A 16636-nucleotide genomic window follows, 5' to 3' on the forward strand; every position below is an offset into this window, starting at 1 on the left:
ATATCATACAGCATACAATTTAAATACCTGCTTTAGCCAAAACAGCATTTCAATGTAACTAAAACCTGTTTATTAGGACATATTTCAAATGTCAATACTCCGAATCCTGGCTGGCAAGTCTGGAAACAGTCCCACTAGAAAAATATGTACATGTTTATCCAAAATAGCATGTCAACTAAAGAAAACTAAATGAGTAACTCGTCCGAAATTGTATCCTCGGCTGGATCACTTCTCTCTTCAAAATACAAATGTTCATCGGAGTCCCACTCTTCTTCTGAGGAAAATGTTAACTAGAGATGCACCGATTGCAATTTTCTTGGCCGATTTCGATTTCCGATTTTTTGCACGTGTGACCTGCCGATACAGATTTTTTTTCCAATTCCGATTTTCTTTCTAAGAATTATTATTGACCACATATACAAACAAAATCTACCTTTCTAAATTTTATTTTCATAATAAAATAAATTATTAAACATTACAATTTCCCCCAAACTGCACTAAGTTACAGGATCTTCTCTCACTTAAACAACTCTCAAAATAAAGTGCTCTGTAACTAGAAAGAGGTAGAAATAACAATTAACTGCAAATTAGTTGCTTTATATAACAAATGTCATTGTCCACTATTTTTATAAATGGACCTTTTTCTCTTTATTACTCATCTAACAAAACAATTCCAAAGACCTGAAAAACTGAAGTCTCCAATACGCTCAACTTCATTTAGATGTACAAATATCAGTTGTAAAACTGAGCACTGCTTCGGGAACGGCTTGCATACCGGTCAACACTCCCATTTTTCCCCCGGGAGTCTCCCGTTTTGTTATTTCTCCCAAAAAAACTCCCGTAATTTGTATGGCCCAAACCACATTATATGAATAATCAAATCAATATATTATTCCAAGGTGTCCAGTTGCCAGATCTTGAATGAAACGCATCCTACTCACACAATCGATACATCATACACATTACAAATCATTTATGACCACAATCTGGCAACCTACAACCCATTTGCACTGTTGATATCTGCGCAGGCAGTAGACGCGGGATGTTAAATCAAGCATCACTGGTAGATGGGAGAGGAAGACTCAGCTGGTGCTCTGGTGCAAAAAAAACGAATTATACATCTAAATTTAACAACAGCTGGATGGAAGAATTTAATTTCATATCCCGAAGCCATATCCAAACAATGCCCATGCCTTTTGCAATGCGTGTCGCACTGATTTTAATATCGGACATGGTGGGAACAATTACGTTAAATCACAACGGCACAATTTGTATGTATTTAACCTGCCTCTGCCATGCAGCACCCCACTTCCCCTCTCCCGGATTGGTATACCCAAATGTTGACAGATAACAGGCACAGTGTTACATGACACGAGATTAAACAACTCGGGCAACGCAACGTCAGAAAGTACCTCATACTCTGTATAGAGGAAATTTATCACATTTCTGATCCCTCTGTCCTCAACTATGGAGAACAGCTGGTCATCCAGGGCCATGAATTCCATAATTTTCCTCGTAATTGCTTTGGTCCTTTCGCTGCTCATACCAAGGAATGATAGGAGAGGCTGCTGACTTGTGGATGGCTCTGAACTCTGGCTAGCTTTAGCCGCTTTCACTTTTTAGCTTCTTTTTTAAAATGGGCATTTTCAGCTGGGTGATGGTGTTTTAAATGTCTAATTAGGTTTGTTGATCCGAAAGTTATTGTGGTGGTTCCCCCACAGTTTACTTTGGCCTTAGAATTATTACACATTTCGAACTTTATATATTCTTCACTCACAGTGAAGATCTTCCACGCCAATGACATGTTTACGTGCGGCTGTGACGTTATTGCCTGCGCCGCTGGCAACAAAACGGACTGGCTTGGAATCGGTAAGACGCGAGGCTGACAGGACGGTTACCGGTCCGAGCATGCGGAAAATCGGCTAATTCCGGTCCCTGGCCGGTCGATCGGTGCATCTCCAATGTTAACTCTTCCTTACTATCCAGGAGTTTCCTTGCCTGTGTATCATTACAAACGCGCAGTAAAATGAATGAATTGTGTTTATATCAAACCTCACTGGGGGGTGTTTACCATTTGCCTTGATAGTCTCAGCACATTAGCGTATGAATAGTGTGCTGTGCTGGTGGATGGGATCACATTACCTATAATGAGCGGAGCCTGTAAAAACAGTACATCGCTCTGTTTCATACAGATTACATTGCAGGAGAATATTTGTTTCATTTAAAAGTAGAAATCTTAAGCTTTCTTTAGACACACGGAGACTGCTTACAGCTCACCCTTTTTATTTTCTTTATTTTACAAAAGCACAAGGTTTTGTTATTGTGAGTGTAAATAAATAAAAGTACACCCTTTATAGTCTCTAATGATGTTTTACACTTATCTGTATGCCCCAAAATGAGTATTTTAAGTTGTTTCCGCTTTAATGATGAAATATCCAGCAGGACGCGCCAGCGTTTGCAGGGTAAACTTTGACAGCGGTGAATGGGAAATCACAGCAAATACTATTTTCACTTATCCATTTGCTCAAAGACCAAAAGAAAACCCCCACCATTACATTTGAATGACTTTCCAGAAGAGGAAATAAAATTGAAAACAGTGGATTAAGCAAGCCAGATGAGAGAAGATGCCTCTGTCACACTCAGCAGCTGTGGTAATAAATTTTTTAGAGGCCCCATTATGCTTTTTGGGATTTTACCTTTCCTTTAGTGATTAATATAGCTGTTTGTGCATGTAAAATGTCTGCAAAGTTACAAAGCACAAAGTCCAAGCAAAAGGAAGTTATTCTCTCCCACAGACAACATTGTTCAAGAACTACAAGAAATGGCTGAAGCTTGGTTAGGTTCACAATAAAACCAACAGTGTACTTGTAAAAACTAAAACTTACCACTGCAAAACAACCTGCTCAAGTCATGATTTTGAAGGTGATTCAGGTCGATCGGCTTGTTCTTCCAAACTTTTATTATCAGACTCGAACTAGAGCTAGTATGGCAAAAACCGACACCACTGTTACCATAGTTACAATAGTGTTTACAGCTGTTAAGGAAGCCTGAAACCCAGTTATAGTAAGCGACGTTACATTTCCGACATGTGGTTGACCAATCAGAGTAGTCTGGGCTTTTCAGAGAGGGGGGGGGCTTTAAAGAGACAGGACCTAAATCAGAGCGTTTGAGCAGAGGATGAATACAGGTTTAGCAAAAATGTACAGTATGAGAAATTATGTGTTTGATCATTAAAGCATATAAACCTATTCTAATAGACCCCCAAAATAAAATCACGAATCTGTAAATTAGCATAATATGGGCTCAACTAATTCCAGGGTAATATAACAATAAGCACAATGTTATAAATGTACACTTCAAAAATGTAGAACACATTTTTTTTTTTAAAAGTCCATTTCAGGTATCTAGCTTTTATTATGACGCAAGCTTCACTTTTCTGGATAACCAGTTCGCAACACAGCCCAGTCCGATCCTTGAAAACTTGTCACGGCCTTGAGAGTCTGAAAAATTAAATGTAGACACATTTTTGGAGTGTTTGTATTAAAGACTAATTTTTAAATGTCTTTTTTTTTTGTGGTAATTTTGAACCACATACACATGCATTTTCATTTCTGATTTAATTTTATTTTTTTACACTAATTTGTAATAAATATTTGTAAGGGATGGATAAAACATTTGAGGGGGAACTCCAAATAATTGCAAGGGAACGCAAAACTATTTTTAAAAATAGGGACTCATGAACAATGTTTGAAAATGAAACACAACCTCAAAACTCTACACCAGTAGTTGCTTATCCAATTGTATAAGGAGCCATACCGTGATAGGCTTTTTGATGGCCTCTTGTATCTCCATGCGTTTGCGAGCGATGGTCTGGTCCAGCTTTCTCTCAAAGGCCAGAAGGTCCATGTAAGCCTGAGACTCTGGGACCAGATCCCTGATCTGGAGAACATGATGGTTATTAGAAACTCTGATCTTCATCATCACACAAACACATGTATACCATTACAGTTAAACTCACCCTCTGTGGGAGAACTTTGTCAGCCATCTTACGCCTTTTGACCCTGTAAGTATAGAGCAGACATTTACGAAAACCACTCTGAGCACATATGTAAAAATATCATTTAAAAAAAAGTCCAGAGTTTTATATGCCACAATATTATTCTCAAACATAACTTCTCATGAGATTTACGAAACAAATCATCTGATTTTAAATATTTGAAAAGATAGGAACTTCTATCTTTCTTCATGGACTGTTTGCAAAAACTCACAAGCACAATATTTGACAATAAAAAGCTAAATTCCTTAAAGCCTTTCTGACAATTTATAACCTTTATTATTTTCCTTTTCTCACACACACACACACTTTTTTTTTTACATATTCTGAAGAAAATGTGGGTGTTGCTTTCCCGTACTCACCATCACAATGCTAGGGTGTTGTGGGTGGTTTAAGTCTGTTGCTATATAGTTGCTAGTGTGTTCTGGATCATTCCTAGGTGGTTGCTTACTATCAAGTTAAAAGAGCCTAAGTCTCTATGGTCCTGTCCCAAATGGCATACTATGTTGTCTTGTGGCCTTCATTTGCACATGCCCACGAAGACTGTAGGGTGTCCCATTTGACATTTTCACTCTTTTGTGCACTTTAACAGAAACCACATTGGTGCAAGCTCTACAGTGGTCTACTACCCAACAGTGCACACTGCTTATTCTCTTGACCAATCACAGCAGACTGGAGTTTGTGCTAGAGGAAAAATCATGGCGGACAAGGCGATGAAAAGCAGATTTAATATTGATTTCAATTATTATTATCTTGTCAACCACAGATCCCTTTCTTTTGTGATGAGACAACTGGTTTAAAAATGCTGTTTAATTCCGTTTTCCAGGGGCAGAATCTCTCCTTTTCAGTTTTTCTTGGGGAAGGTTTGTGTTCATAAAGTAACAAAACGAAACTGTTGCAAAGTGGATTTTAAATATTATTGTGAGTCTCTAAACTCTTAAGTCATGAGAGAGTAGTCACGTGATGCCATGGGAGGAGCAGACGTATAAATGGTGAGCTTTGATCCAGTGAGATTCGATACATCCTGCTACATATGTTCTTTTGAAGTCAACATGGCAAAGAAGTCAAAATCCTCAGGCTCTGGAGATATAAAAAGACACTTACATGCTCAAGCTGAAACCTCTGACAGGCCTGCAAACCAGGGACTCTATCTGCACAGTGCGGCAGGAGAAATCCAGCATCAACTGTCCAACATGTTTGTGACGCTGATGAAAGTTGCCGACTTGGGTGGATCTTGCTGTAATACGTTGATCAATTACGGCGATGGAAACAACATTTCTGAGTTGGTTACAAGAGTGTCGGACGATTATCTGGAGTCATTGGAGATTGAATTTAGCCACTAATCCGCCAATGACCAAGATAGATTTGTAACGCGTTTGAGAAAATGTAAGATTTCGAGAATTAAGTAGGCAAAATAACATGCAAATTGTTGGAATTCCTGAGCATGAGGAAGGCCAAGATACGGTGAAATTCCTAGACAAGCTTTTCCCAAGTCTGCTCGACAGAACAGACCATAAGATGGAAATCGAGCTCGCAGATCTGCAGAGGGAGACAGGCCCAGATCAATTCTCTGCAAATTTCTGAGACAATCCGATAAAGATCTTGTGTTGCGCGAGGCAAGGAGCAAAAGGAAAGCTTTCTTGGAAGAATCACAACATTTTCTTGTGTGGAATAATACTGCTTGGGGATGTTGTGGATGAATCTGCACATTCTTTGTACTTCCAGTATCTCACAAAAGTGAGTACATCCCTCACATTTTTGTAAATATTTGATTAGATCTTTTCATGTGACAACACTGAAGAAATGACACTTTGCTATAATGTAAATTAGTGCATGTACAGCTTGTATAACAGTGAAAATTTGCTGTCCCCTCAAAATAATTCAACACACAGCCATTAATGTCTAAACCGCTGGCAACAAAAGTGAGTACACCCCTAAGTGAAAATGTCCAAATTAGGCCCAATTATCCATTTTCCCTCCCGGGTGTCATGTGACTTGTTAGTGTTACAAGGTCTCAGGTGTGAATGGGGAGCAGGTGTGTTAAATTTGGTGTCATCGCTCACACTCCCTTACACTGGTCACTGGAATTTCAACATGGCACCTCATGGCAAAGAACTCTGAGGATCTGAAAAAAAGAATTGTTGCTCTACATAAAGATGGCCTAGGCTATAAGAAGATTGCCAAGACCCTGACCTGCAGCACGCTGGCCAAGACCATACAGCGGTTTAACAGGACATGTTCCACTCAGAACAGGCCTCGCCATGGTCGACCAAAGAAGTTGAGTGCACGTGCTCTGCGTCATATCCAGAGGTTGTCTTTGGGAAATAGACATATGAGTGCTGCCAGCATTGCTGCAGAGGTTGAAGGGGTGGGGTCAGCCTGTCAGTGCTCAGACCATACGCCGCACACTGCATCAAATTGGTCTGCATGACTGTCGTTCAGAAGGAAGCCTTTTCTAAAGATGATGCACAAGAAAGGATGCAAACAGTTTGCTGAAGACAAGCAGACCAAGGACCTAGATTACTGGAACTATGTCCTGTGGTCTGATGAGACCAAGATAAACTTATTTGGTTCAGATGGTGTCAAGCGTGTGTGGCGGAAACCAGGTGAGGAGTACAAAAGACAAGTGTGTCTTGCCTACAGTCAAGCATGGTGGTGGGAGTGTCATGGTCTGGGGCTGCCATGTGTGCTGCCGGCACTGGGGAGCTACAGTTCATTGAGGGAACCATGAATGCCAACATGTACTGTGACATATTGAAGCACAGCATGATCGCCTCCCTTCGGAGACAGGGCCACAGGGCAGTATTCCAGCATGATAACGACCCCAAACACACCTCCAAGATGACCACTGCCTTGCTAAAGAAGCTGAGGGTGAAGGACTGGCCAAGCACAAAGTCTCTAACATCCACCAGCTCCGTGATGTGGTCATGGAAGAGGACTCCAGTGGCAACCTGTGAAGCTCTGGTGAACTCCATGCCCAAGAGGGTTAAAACAGTGCTGGAAAATAATGGTGGCCACACAAAATATTGACACTTTGGGCCCAATTTGGACATTTTCACGTAGGGGTGTACTCACTTTTGTTGCCAGCGGTTTAGACATTAATGGCTGTGTGTTGAGTTATTTTGAGGGGACAGCAAATTTACACTGTTATACAAGATGTACACTCACTACTTTACATTGTAGCAAAGTGTCATTTCTTCAGTGTTGTCACATGAAAAGTTATAATCAAATATTTACAAAAATGAGAGTGGTGTACTCACTTTTGTGAGATACTGTATGCTTCCTATTGGCTCCACAGTTTGTTTTGTGGAGTATTTTTCTAGGACATTGGGAGGATTACGTCATTTGCTGCAGTCATGACCAGCCGGCTCACTGAACATTTATTTGTTTGTTTGAGGAAACTGTACGGCTTATATATATATATATAAAAAAATTGTGCTAGTTCCGCTACAGACTAGAGCTTGTTTTGTGGAGGAACACACTGTAAAGGGAGTTCAAATGGAAATGAGGAGGTGAGAACTGGCTTGACAATAGAAATAATATTTTAATGCAAAACTGAAACCAAAGACACAAACAAACGCACACAAACACGACGGTCAGCTGCCCGTAAACAATCTCGCTCTCTCTCCCGCACCACCATCCGCAGTCGGCCTTTATCCCTCTCGGAGGCTTAATTAGCCTGATAAGGGACCGGCCTTGACCTCCGCCCCATCACACACACCTTCAAAACAGTTCTGTGAATGTTCTTTGCGTTTATTCTGCCTATTGGTTGGGGTTTGTTTTATATATAATTTTCCATTATGTAATTTTGCACAGAAGCATTTGAGGAGGAGATTCATAGAAGGTTGCAAAACTTGGATTTGTTTAATAGTAAGTGGGGTGGATATTTAGATTTTTTTGGAGGTTCTCAAGGAGGGGCAGTGGAGAGGGATTTAAAAATTTTAGTTTGATGTGTATGTGCACTTGTTTTTTGAAAGTATATATTTTTTGGTATTGTTTATTTTTTGTTATAAATTTAAGTGACCACTTTAATGCATGTTTGTGTCAGGTGGGGTACATTTATAAAACTGATTCCTTATTTTATGTTGCGTTTATTGTTTTTTGAGGATGGAATCAATAAAAATGTTAATAACAAGACATGTTTATTTAAATAGCAATGTTTGCTCTACCGGCGATATACACTCAATGACAACTTTATTAGGAACACCTGTACACCTACTTATTAATGCGATTATCTAATCAGTCAATCATGTGGCAGCAGTGCAATGCATAAAGTCATGCAGATCCTGGACAGGGGCTTTAGTTAAAGGGTTAGGTCACCCAAAAAAAAATGTTCTCTCATGATTTACTTACCTTTAAGCCTTCCAAGATGTGGATGACTTTCCTTCTTCAGGATTTTTACAAGCAGATTTCAGCTCAATTTTTCCATACCATGCATGTATCAGCTGTTGGCTGTTTGATGGTCTAAAAGGCGTATTTAGGCAGCATAAACGTAATCAAGTCTAAAAATAACTCCAGTCTATCAGCAGCAAACCGACAGATTGGTGTAAGAAACAGATCGATTCTGAACTTTAAATTATTGCTTCCGCACAGCGCTTAAATCACTGATGCATTGACAGCTGGCAGGAAGCACATTTAGAAGTTTATCAAGTTTTAATTATCTATTTTTTGCACAAACCTATCGATTTCCTTCAGAAGACATTAATTGATTGACTGGAGTCATGTTTATTACTTCTATGATGCCCAAATATGACTTCTGGACCATCAAACACCCAGCAGCCTGATGGCACCCATTTACAGTACATGCATTTTATGGACAAACTGTGCTGAAATCTGCTTATAAAAAGATTCACTTCGGTTCTGTTGAAGGAAAGTCATACACATCTGGGATGGCTTAAAGGGAAGTAAATCAAGAGAGGATTTTCATTTGCATCAATCCAGATGAATGGATCGTTACATCCCAATAAACAACAGGCAATCTACCCTTTGGTTCAGTTAATGTCATTAGACAAGTTTAAAACTATGCTTTCTTTGGCAATAAAAACAAAACAAAACAATGAATCTCCAGGTTTTAGGGACAAAGAAACCTTTGTTCTCCTGAGACAAGCCTCGACCCATTAGCAAATCACACTTTGGGTTCAGTAATTGACAGTTACTATTATGAATCATATGCTCTTTACAGTTTTAAAAGCCAACACGGAAGACCAGCAGACGAACATGGAAACCGGTTTTGTGCAAATACTACGGTCACAAATACTTAAGCTGTAGCAATGGCAATTGTGGCCATAAGTGAACATATAATGATACTTCATTTACTAACCCCCTTCTGGGACCCATAAGGCCCCCCGACTGCTGCTGTTGAAGGAGTCTTTTCCGAGTGGGGTCCATTGGAGCTTGAGGCATTCCAGGTCGCATGGGCATGGCTCCACTATAAGATGGACCAGGCAGGATGGAACCCATTGACCCCATGCCCCCCATAGGCACTCCTCGGTTAGGTGGCATGCTTGGGCGCTGTGGGTAAAAACAAATGTATATTTATGGGATTAAAGCATTTGACATTCTCCACTATATTCTCATAGCTTTGTCAATTTAACAGATAGCTACACAGTTTTAATATTACTAGAACTAGATAAGCTTGCCTCAATGTTAAAGATATGCTTTTAAATCTCTTCAGATCTTGGAGTTGTCACCACCTCTGAAAAGCCAAGCTGATGTGGATTCGAGTTTTATTACAGACTCTGTCACTTTCCCTTTTTGCTTGTAGACTCTGCTCTGCTCTGTTCTGTTCTGTTCTGGGTTTCTTTGTTTTTGCAACCAGTGATTCCACTGAGGTTTACCGATTTCAATGATCCATGGTAAAAAAAAAAATTCTGTTCGTTGTGACAAGAAACTTTCAGTTTCAGCTACTCCCACACACACACACACACGTTACAATAGCAGGAGCTTATTTTCTGTGTGTACAGATATGACGTGACATGCACGGGCGAATGACCAATGTATGCAATTTCCTATGAAATCCATCCAGACAGCTCTATAGATCATTATAATACTTTATCAGAGTGTATTTGGGTACAGACATGGTTTGGAATATGGATTTTTGTTTCACTCTCTCATTAATAATATGTTGATGTTTTCTAACAACAACAAAAAAGTTACATAGTGTAGCTTTAAAAGAGGGACAAGTCCAGTTGTTTTTTGATCGTAATCAACATTACGCCACAAAGTGCTGCCGATTAGGCGTAACTTGTATTAAAGCCGGCATATTCCTTTAGAATTCCTACATGGAAGCAGTGAAATCTGAAATTTGGTACCAAAAAAGTTCACATGGTTAATGTCACCGTGTAAATGAGCTTATTTGATTAGTGACCTAGCAATAGTGTATATAGTAAACACTTCTTATTTTACCAAATATTTCTGTTTTGCTAAATCATTTCGGTTTATTTTAAAGGTTTAAATTATTTAGAAATGCCATATTCATATACCGTGGTCAACTCAAGATACTTCAAAGAATACCATGGTTTTACCATGGCACATTTAAAAAACAACAACAAACATAAAAAAAAAACTTTTATGCATGTTCGTCCAAATGTCTTTGCATGCAACTTTGTTCAAAGTAAAGCACGCGCGTTTTCTTCGTGAAGACACAGAAACGCGGAAGCAGACGTTTGTTCTTCGAGGGCCTCACTATAAAGCACAAAGTGATTAAAACATTTTAGAGACCACTCTTCATATTTTTCTCAAAAAAATGCGTGATCATATCTTATTTTCTACAATATTTAATGCGATAAATAGTTTCAGCGGTTTTGAAATATCTATTGTGAGTGTCACTTCCTTGAAGGTAGCAGGGTGGACAGCTATGGCGCGATGCCAGTGCTTAAAAGAACAAAATAATGAGTTGTTTTATCACTTACTTGGTGGTACTGGTTCGGTGTTATAGTCAGCCCTCTGTAGGGGGAATTCTGCGGCATTGCTGGCATTCTCATGGCGCTGCTGTGACCCGGGTTCATGTTGAGGTTTATTGGGGTGGTGGAGTTGATGGGGAAACCCACTCTAGAAGCCATTATGTGGCTTGATTGTTTTTTTTTTTAAATAAACAAGAAAAAAAAAGACCTTTACTGAGGCAACTGAAGAAACTCCATAAAAGTCATATTCAAGCACGTCACATCGAGTTGTCGATTCGCTGTTGTCGCTCACTCTCACTCGCTGTAGGTTGAGTGTGTCAGCTCTTCCCATAAAAGCTTGTCAAACACCCCCCATTTATTTTAATGGTCGCCTCTCAATAACATTTTAAGAGCCTGGCCAATGTCTACAGTTATCAGTGTGTGTGGCTTCTTAAATCTCCTCCCTCTGGGTTGCCAAATAATATTCCCTCTAATCCCCCTGTATAAGGGATTGATTTTAGCGGCAATAATGACTGTAGTATTGGGTATTATGGGTATTAGGTATTATTATGGGGGCCCATTAGTGCCACTAAATAATCATTTGGGAAAGCTATATCCTAAATCAACAGAGAAATCAATTAAACAATACATATCTAAAGATTTGGGTAAATAGACAGAATCAGCTATTTGATAATAATTAACCAATAAATTAAATAAAATTATGTAATAATTGAAAAAAAATTCAAATAAAATTAGCAATTTATCATATTGAATTGAATGTATATTTATTATGGACACTGAGTACAACAGCACGATTGTCCATGTATTATTGCGTTTACACAACAATTCTAACAGAAGTTAAAAGTGACAAAGGAAATGGAAATGTATTTCTTGCCCGCCTCCCATGCCCAGGGACAGATTACCGATCGGGCCCAGAGTGCCCAGGGGCCCTTGACTACCAGGGGACCCTTGACTGCCCAGGGTGCCCTGTGCTTTAAGGCTGCGCGATCTAGTTTGTTGATCTCCCTGCTTGAAAACCCTTTTGGGCATGAACAACGAACACAACGAACCAAACAACGAACACTATAGAGCCTCAGAACACTTCAAAGGGGGCCTCAAGTTGACTTAAAATTTAAAATAAGAAATATAGAAATAATTCAACATAATTAAAATGTTAAAAAATACTTAAAATGTATGACTACAAATCATAAACAGAATCTTTCTGAAACTTAGAATCAAATATTATCCATGATTAATTCTTTTAATCAGACACGTCTAGTTTCAGACGAGGGGGCCTTCAAATATTGTATTGGACAGTGGACTTGGAGTCAAAAACGTTGAGAACCACTGGTCTAGAATGCACAAAAACAATGTCACTTTTGGTGTTGAGCAAACAGGAAGACACTGAACATGTCACACAACCAAATGTACTTGCAATGTTTTGTTTTATTTAAAAAAAAAAAGATTTATTTCCATGCAGTAGTGTTCATGTTCTCAGAATACCAGCTGTTTCATGGCCTCGCTAAAAGTCCACCCAAGATGGCATAATTTTCATTTGAGTTTTTGGAGACCCATCAGGACATATTTTCCATTCACACTAACTGGAATGTAGCCATAATGTAGCATCCCTTCCCACCACCTGATGTGATCTGAATGATTCAATCACAAGACATTTTAGACCCCGTTCACACCAGCATATTAAGCGCTTTCCACTTGTGAGCGGATCACATGAGACAGATGTTAATATACCAAGACTTAACAGGGCCATAGAGAAACTGACATTTCAGACACAATTCCTGATTTATAACTGAATTTTAATTGAGGTAGCAAGGTCCGTGTACTTTCCACATCCATTCTTTTTCACTTTTTAAACCCAAAAATGAAAAAATGTGGTTTCATCTTTATTGGATTTAACACTGATGAATATAATAAGCAGATACAAACTAATTTTCTTTTGACATTTTAATTTTCTGTTAATAAAGTTAAAAGATCAAATTAATAAAGAGAAAGGGAAAAATTGCTTGATTTTCGTTTTCTTTCATTGTTTAAAAAATAAATATATGGTTTGAAAATGCTATATGCACAGGAAAGCGAAACTGAAACGCCCGTTTTATCTGATTGGTCAACCGCCCCGTCTTCTGTACTGCCTTAATCCTATCAACCAGAATTAGAGTTGGGATTGCTCTGCAAATTTGTTTAAATTTTCAGTAAATATTGTCCTGACCCGAACCACCACTAACTCTAACCTATGCATGCAATTTGTATTAGAATCTTGCTGCTGGCCACATCATGGTGTTATTGCCTGTTAATGGACGACTCGTTTGAGATACCAAGTCACGTCACTTGGCCATGCTGACTGGGATTTGGTCTATTATATATAATTTTTAATAACATTGTATGATTTAGTTGTACTTGTGTATTCGTGTCCCATTGATAAATGTAATTAAAATATTTTTTATTTTGCTTTGGATAAAAGCGAATGCTATATTAATGTTTAGGCATCATGAACATGGATTGGAGTGGAAATAAAATTCGAATAGCTAGATTCGGACACAAGACGGAGGGACACGGCGTGTAAAATCAGGACTTTCCTTGTTATTGGGACGTCTATTCACCCTATATCCATAAATGCAATGTTAATTTCTGCAAGCCGTATTGCTGATAGAGTGTGATTCCGACGTAATTGCCTGAGCCTGGATGAACATTTAGTAAATATATTACTTGTAAAATAAATGGACGTGTTAACTCACATTAACACTTAGGGCTTTTATACAAAGTGACGCAACTTTTGTGTTACGCGGCACTAGTCACTACAAAATCATACAAAGTTATTAAAAATAAGAATAATTTATTTAGACAAACTCCCAGTCAGCATAGCCTATGGCCAAGTGATGTGGCTTGCGATCTCTCACGTGTCGTCAATTAAGAGGCAACAACGTCAGGATGTGCAAAGCAGCAAGATTCTAATACATAGGCCTACGGCATGCATAGTTTACAGTTAGTGGTGGTTCGGGACAATATTTAATGAAAATTGAGACACATTTCGAGAGCGATCCCAACTCTAATTCTAGCTGAAGGGAGTAGGATATAGAAGACGGGGCAAGTTGACCAATCAGATGAAAGGGGCGTTTCAATGCCGCTCACATGTGCATCAAATATTCAAAGTTAAATCAATATTTTAAACACTGAAGGAAAACCAAATTTGAGCCTTTCCCAAATTATATTCAAAGGTAAATAAATCTTTTAAACACTGAAGGAAAACCAAATTTTAGCCTTTCCCAAATTAGTTTGTATCGGCTTATTTTATTTAACAGTGTTAAAACCAAAAAAAGAAAGAAAGAAAAAAAACAGTTATTCTAAATTTAAATTGAAAGCTGACGTGTGTTTATGCTCCACCTAACTGAATTTCAAATATAATTCTTTTTTTTTAATTAAAAATAGCTCCCATCTTCTGTTGATTGAACAAACAGAAATCCAGTACCAACTCACTCCATAGTCATCTAGTCTAATCAAAACAAACTGGATTTATTTTTATAGTGCCACATTTTTCAAGACAATTAACCATTTATGGCTTACTTATAACTGTCTCTGCATATTAAGCTGGAATAGGAGAAAGTATTTTAACACCAAAAAAGTTTAGCTTAACACACATTAGCTTTCAGTAGAATTAAAACAGTAAAATAAAAAAAAACTGCAGTAAGTGTAATTTGTTACATTACATCAGTATTTACTTATTGCTTAAAAAGTAATCCATTCACAATTACTAATTACTTTTTAATTTACAATCAGATTACTATAATGATTTCCTCATGGGTATATTACGGGCCATATTTTAAAGCACCAGCACTATAAGCACAAAGTCAGTGGCATGGCCATGAAAGTTTGGTATTTTCGTGCAATCATGCGCTAAGTCAAGGCACAAGTGGGACTGGCAAAAGCGCTAGTGGGCTGGGTCAAGTGCAGTTTAATTCTGAGGTTTTACTCTGGTTACTGCACTGAATGCATCCTATTATAGTCCATTCCCCACCTGCGATATAAACAAAGACAGCACATTCATAAGAATTTGTTTGTCTAACTTTTTGCTGTGGAATGAATTAGAAGAATAGAAATATGGACAAATGTTCTTTTGTTCATTAACTGCATTCATGTTGAATGTCTAGCATCTTTCTAGTGACATGCATCGCTAGCAAAGTGATTTTACTCGCATAGAAAATCTGGTTCTCATCAGGATTTGGATCCATTAAATAGAATATAGGCTAAGTATTTTTAATCATAGTGATACAGAAATCATTGCTAGTGTTAACAGTGATTGTATCGATATTTTCTGTGGATCAAGGGATTTTTGGTTAATTTTTGTTTTGCGCTTCACAAACAAGCCAAAATGTTAAAGATTTTGCTTTAAACATTTAATTAATTTATTTAAACACGAAAAACTTAAACCAAAAAATATTTTTATTCACATTACATTTTAAACTAAACGGAAATGTAGTTGAAATAACAGTGTTCAAACTGTTTAAACAGTTTCTTCCATCACCCATTTTGCAGTGACATAAAAATCACTCAATGGCAACAGGTGAAACGTATTAAAACTAATTAGACCATAAATACAATAATACATATAAACATAACAATAATCAAATCTCAAGAATAAACCATGACCTCTAGAATTTAACACAAATCTCACTAATGTTTCATAAAACGGACACAACAGTGATTGCTAGGGACATTATTTAATGTTCCACTATATTTCAGAGTTTGTAAATTAACTTTATTAGCACCTGCTGGTGGACTCTTCAAACTGCAAATGCAGGAACTGATTTTAGACATGTGCTGCAATGACCTGTTTCTCAGGAAAATAGCAAATTACGTGACTTCATTTACATACAAATACCCACCGTTTGCAGGCATACACCCAAATATAGCGCAAACACTCCCAGACACGCCCATTTGCGATTAGCGCAGGCATGAAAATTTCATAAGACCTAGCGCGCAGTAATTGCAGGTAGCGCTCAAGAAAATTACCTTCTAATTATTTACTTTTAAGTTACTCTTTAATTCAATTTTCACAGAAAAGTTCACTCAATAAATTCAAAATACTGTCTAGCCTGTATTTCTTGCTTGTTCATTGTCACACTCAAGTTAATGTTCATCTGTGTATATTAAAATAATTCATGTGTTAAATGTATTATTCTATATAATTAATATTTTATAGAAATGTGTAACCAAAATATGTAGGCCTACTTAAAATGAACTAAACTGAGTCATTACCTAAAAGCAAAAAGAGCATTTGTTGCCTCCACAACAACACATCAATCCTAGTTTACAGAGAGATGTCAAGTAGAGAAAGCAGGTCAGTTAAGAACAGAGAGCCAATCAGAAAAGTGGGTGTTTCTGTCAAATCTTAAAAGGTTAGTTCACCCAAAAATAATAATTCTCTCATTATATACTCACTCTCATGCCATCCCAGATGTGTAAGATTTTTTTCTTTCTTCAGCAGAACACAAAGCAATAGTAAATATACCAACATTACAGGTGTGGGTGAGAAACAGAACAATTTTACCACCAACACTACAATTATTATTTTTTAAATTTAATTGTAATTAATTATGAAATTAATTTTTATAACTTTAAACCTCCATTTTCAATTTCAGATGTGAAATTTAAACTAAATAGGCACGTGTGACTTTCAGATGTCAAAGTG

The 16636-nt window shown here is 37.8% G+C and overlaps 1 protein-coding gene across 1 annotated transcript in view; it reads right to left on the reverse strand.

The window, feature by feature from the left end:
• smarcd2 (SWI/SNF related, matrix associated, actin dependent regulator of chromatin, subfamily d, member 2) overlaps window positions 1–11331 on the reverse strand; it is a 36863-nt gene extending 25532 nt beyond the window's left edge. Inside the window, exons 1-4 of the mRNA XM_052112438.1 lie at window positions 10966–11331; window positions 9375–9565; window positions 4019–4061; window positions 3817–3939 (exon numbers count right to left, since the gene is read on the reverse strand). Of these exons, the coding sequence (XP_051968398.1) occupies window positions 3817–3939; window positions 4019–4061; window positions 9375–9565; window positions 10966–11115 (507 nt within the window). The 5' untranslated portion in view covers window positions 11116–11331. The remainder of the gene's footprint in view (window positions 1–3816; window positions 3940–4018; window positions 4062–9374; window positions 9566–10965) is intronic.
• Window positions 11332–16636: the final 5305 nt, after the last annotated feature.

Source organism: Xyrauchen texanus, chromosome 40 (assembly GCF_025860055.1).
Source record: "Xyrauchen texanus isolate HMW12.3.18 chromosome 40, RBS_HiC_50CHRs, whole genome shotgun sequence".
Classification (NCBI taxonomy): Eukaryota; Metazoa; Chordata; class Actinopteri; order Cypriniformes; family Catostomidae; genus Xyrauchen; species Xyrauchen texanus.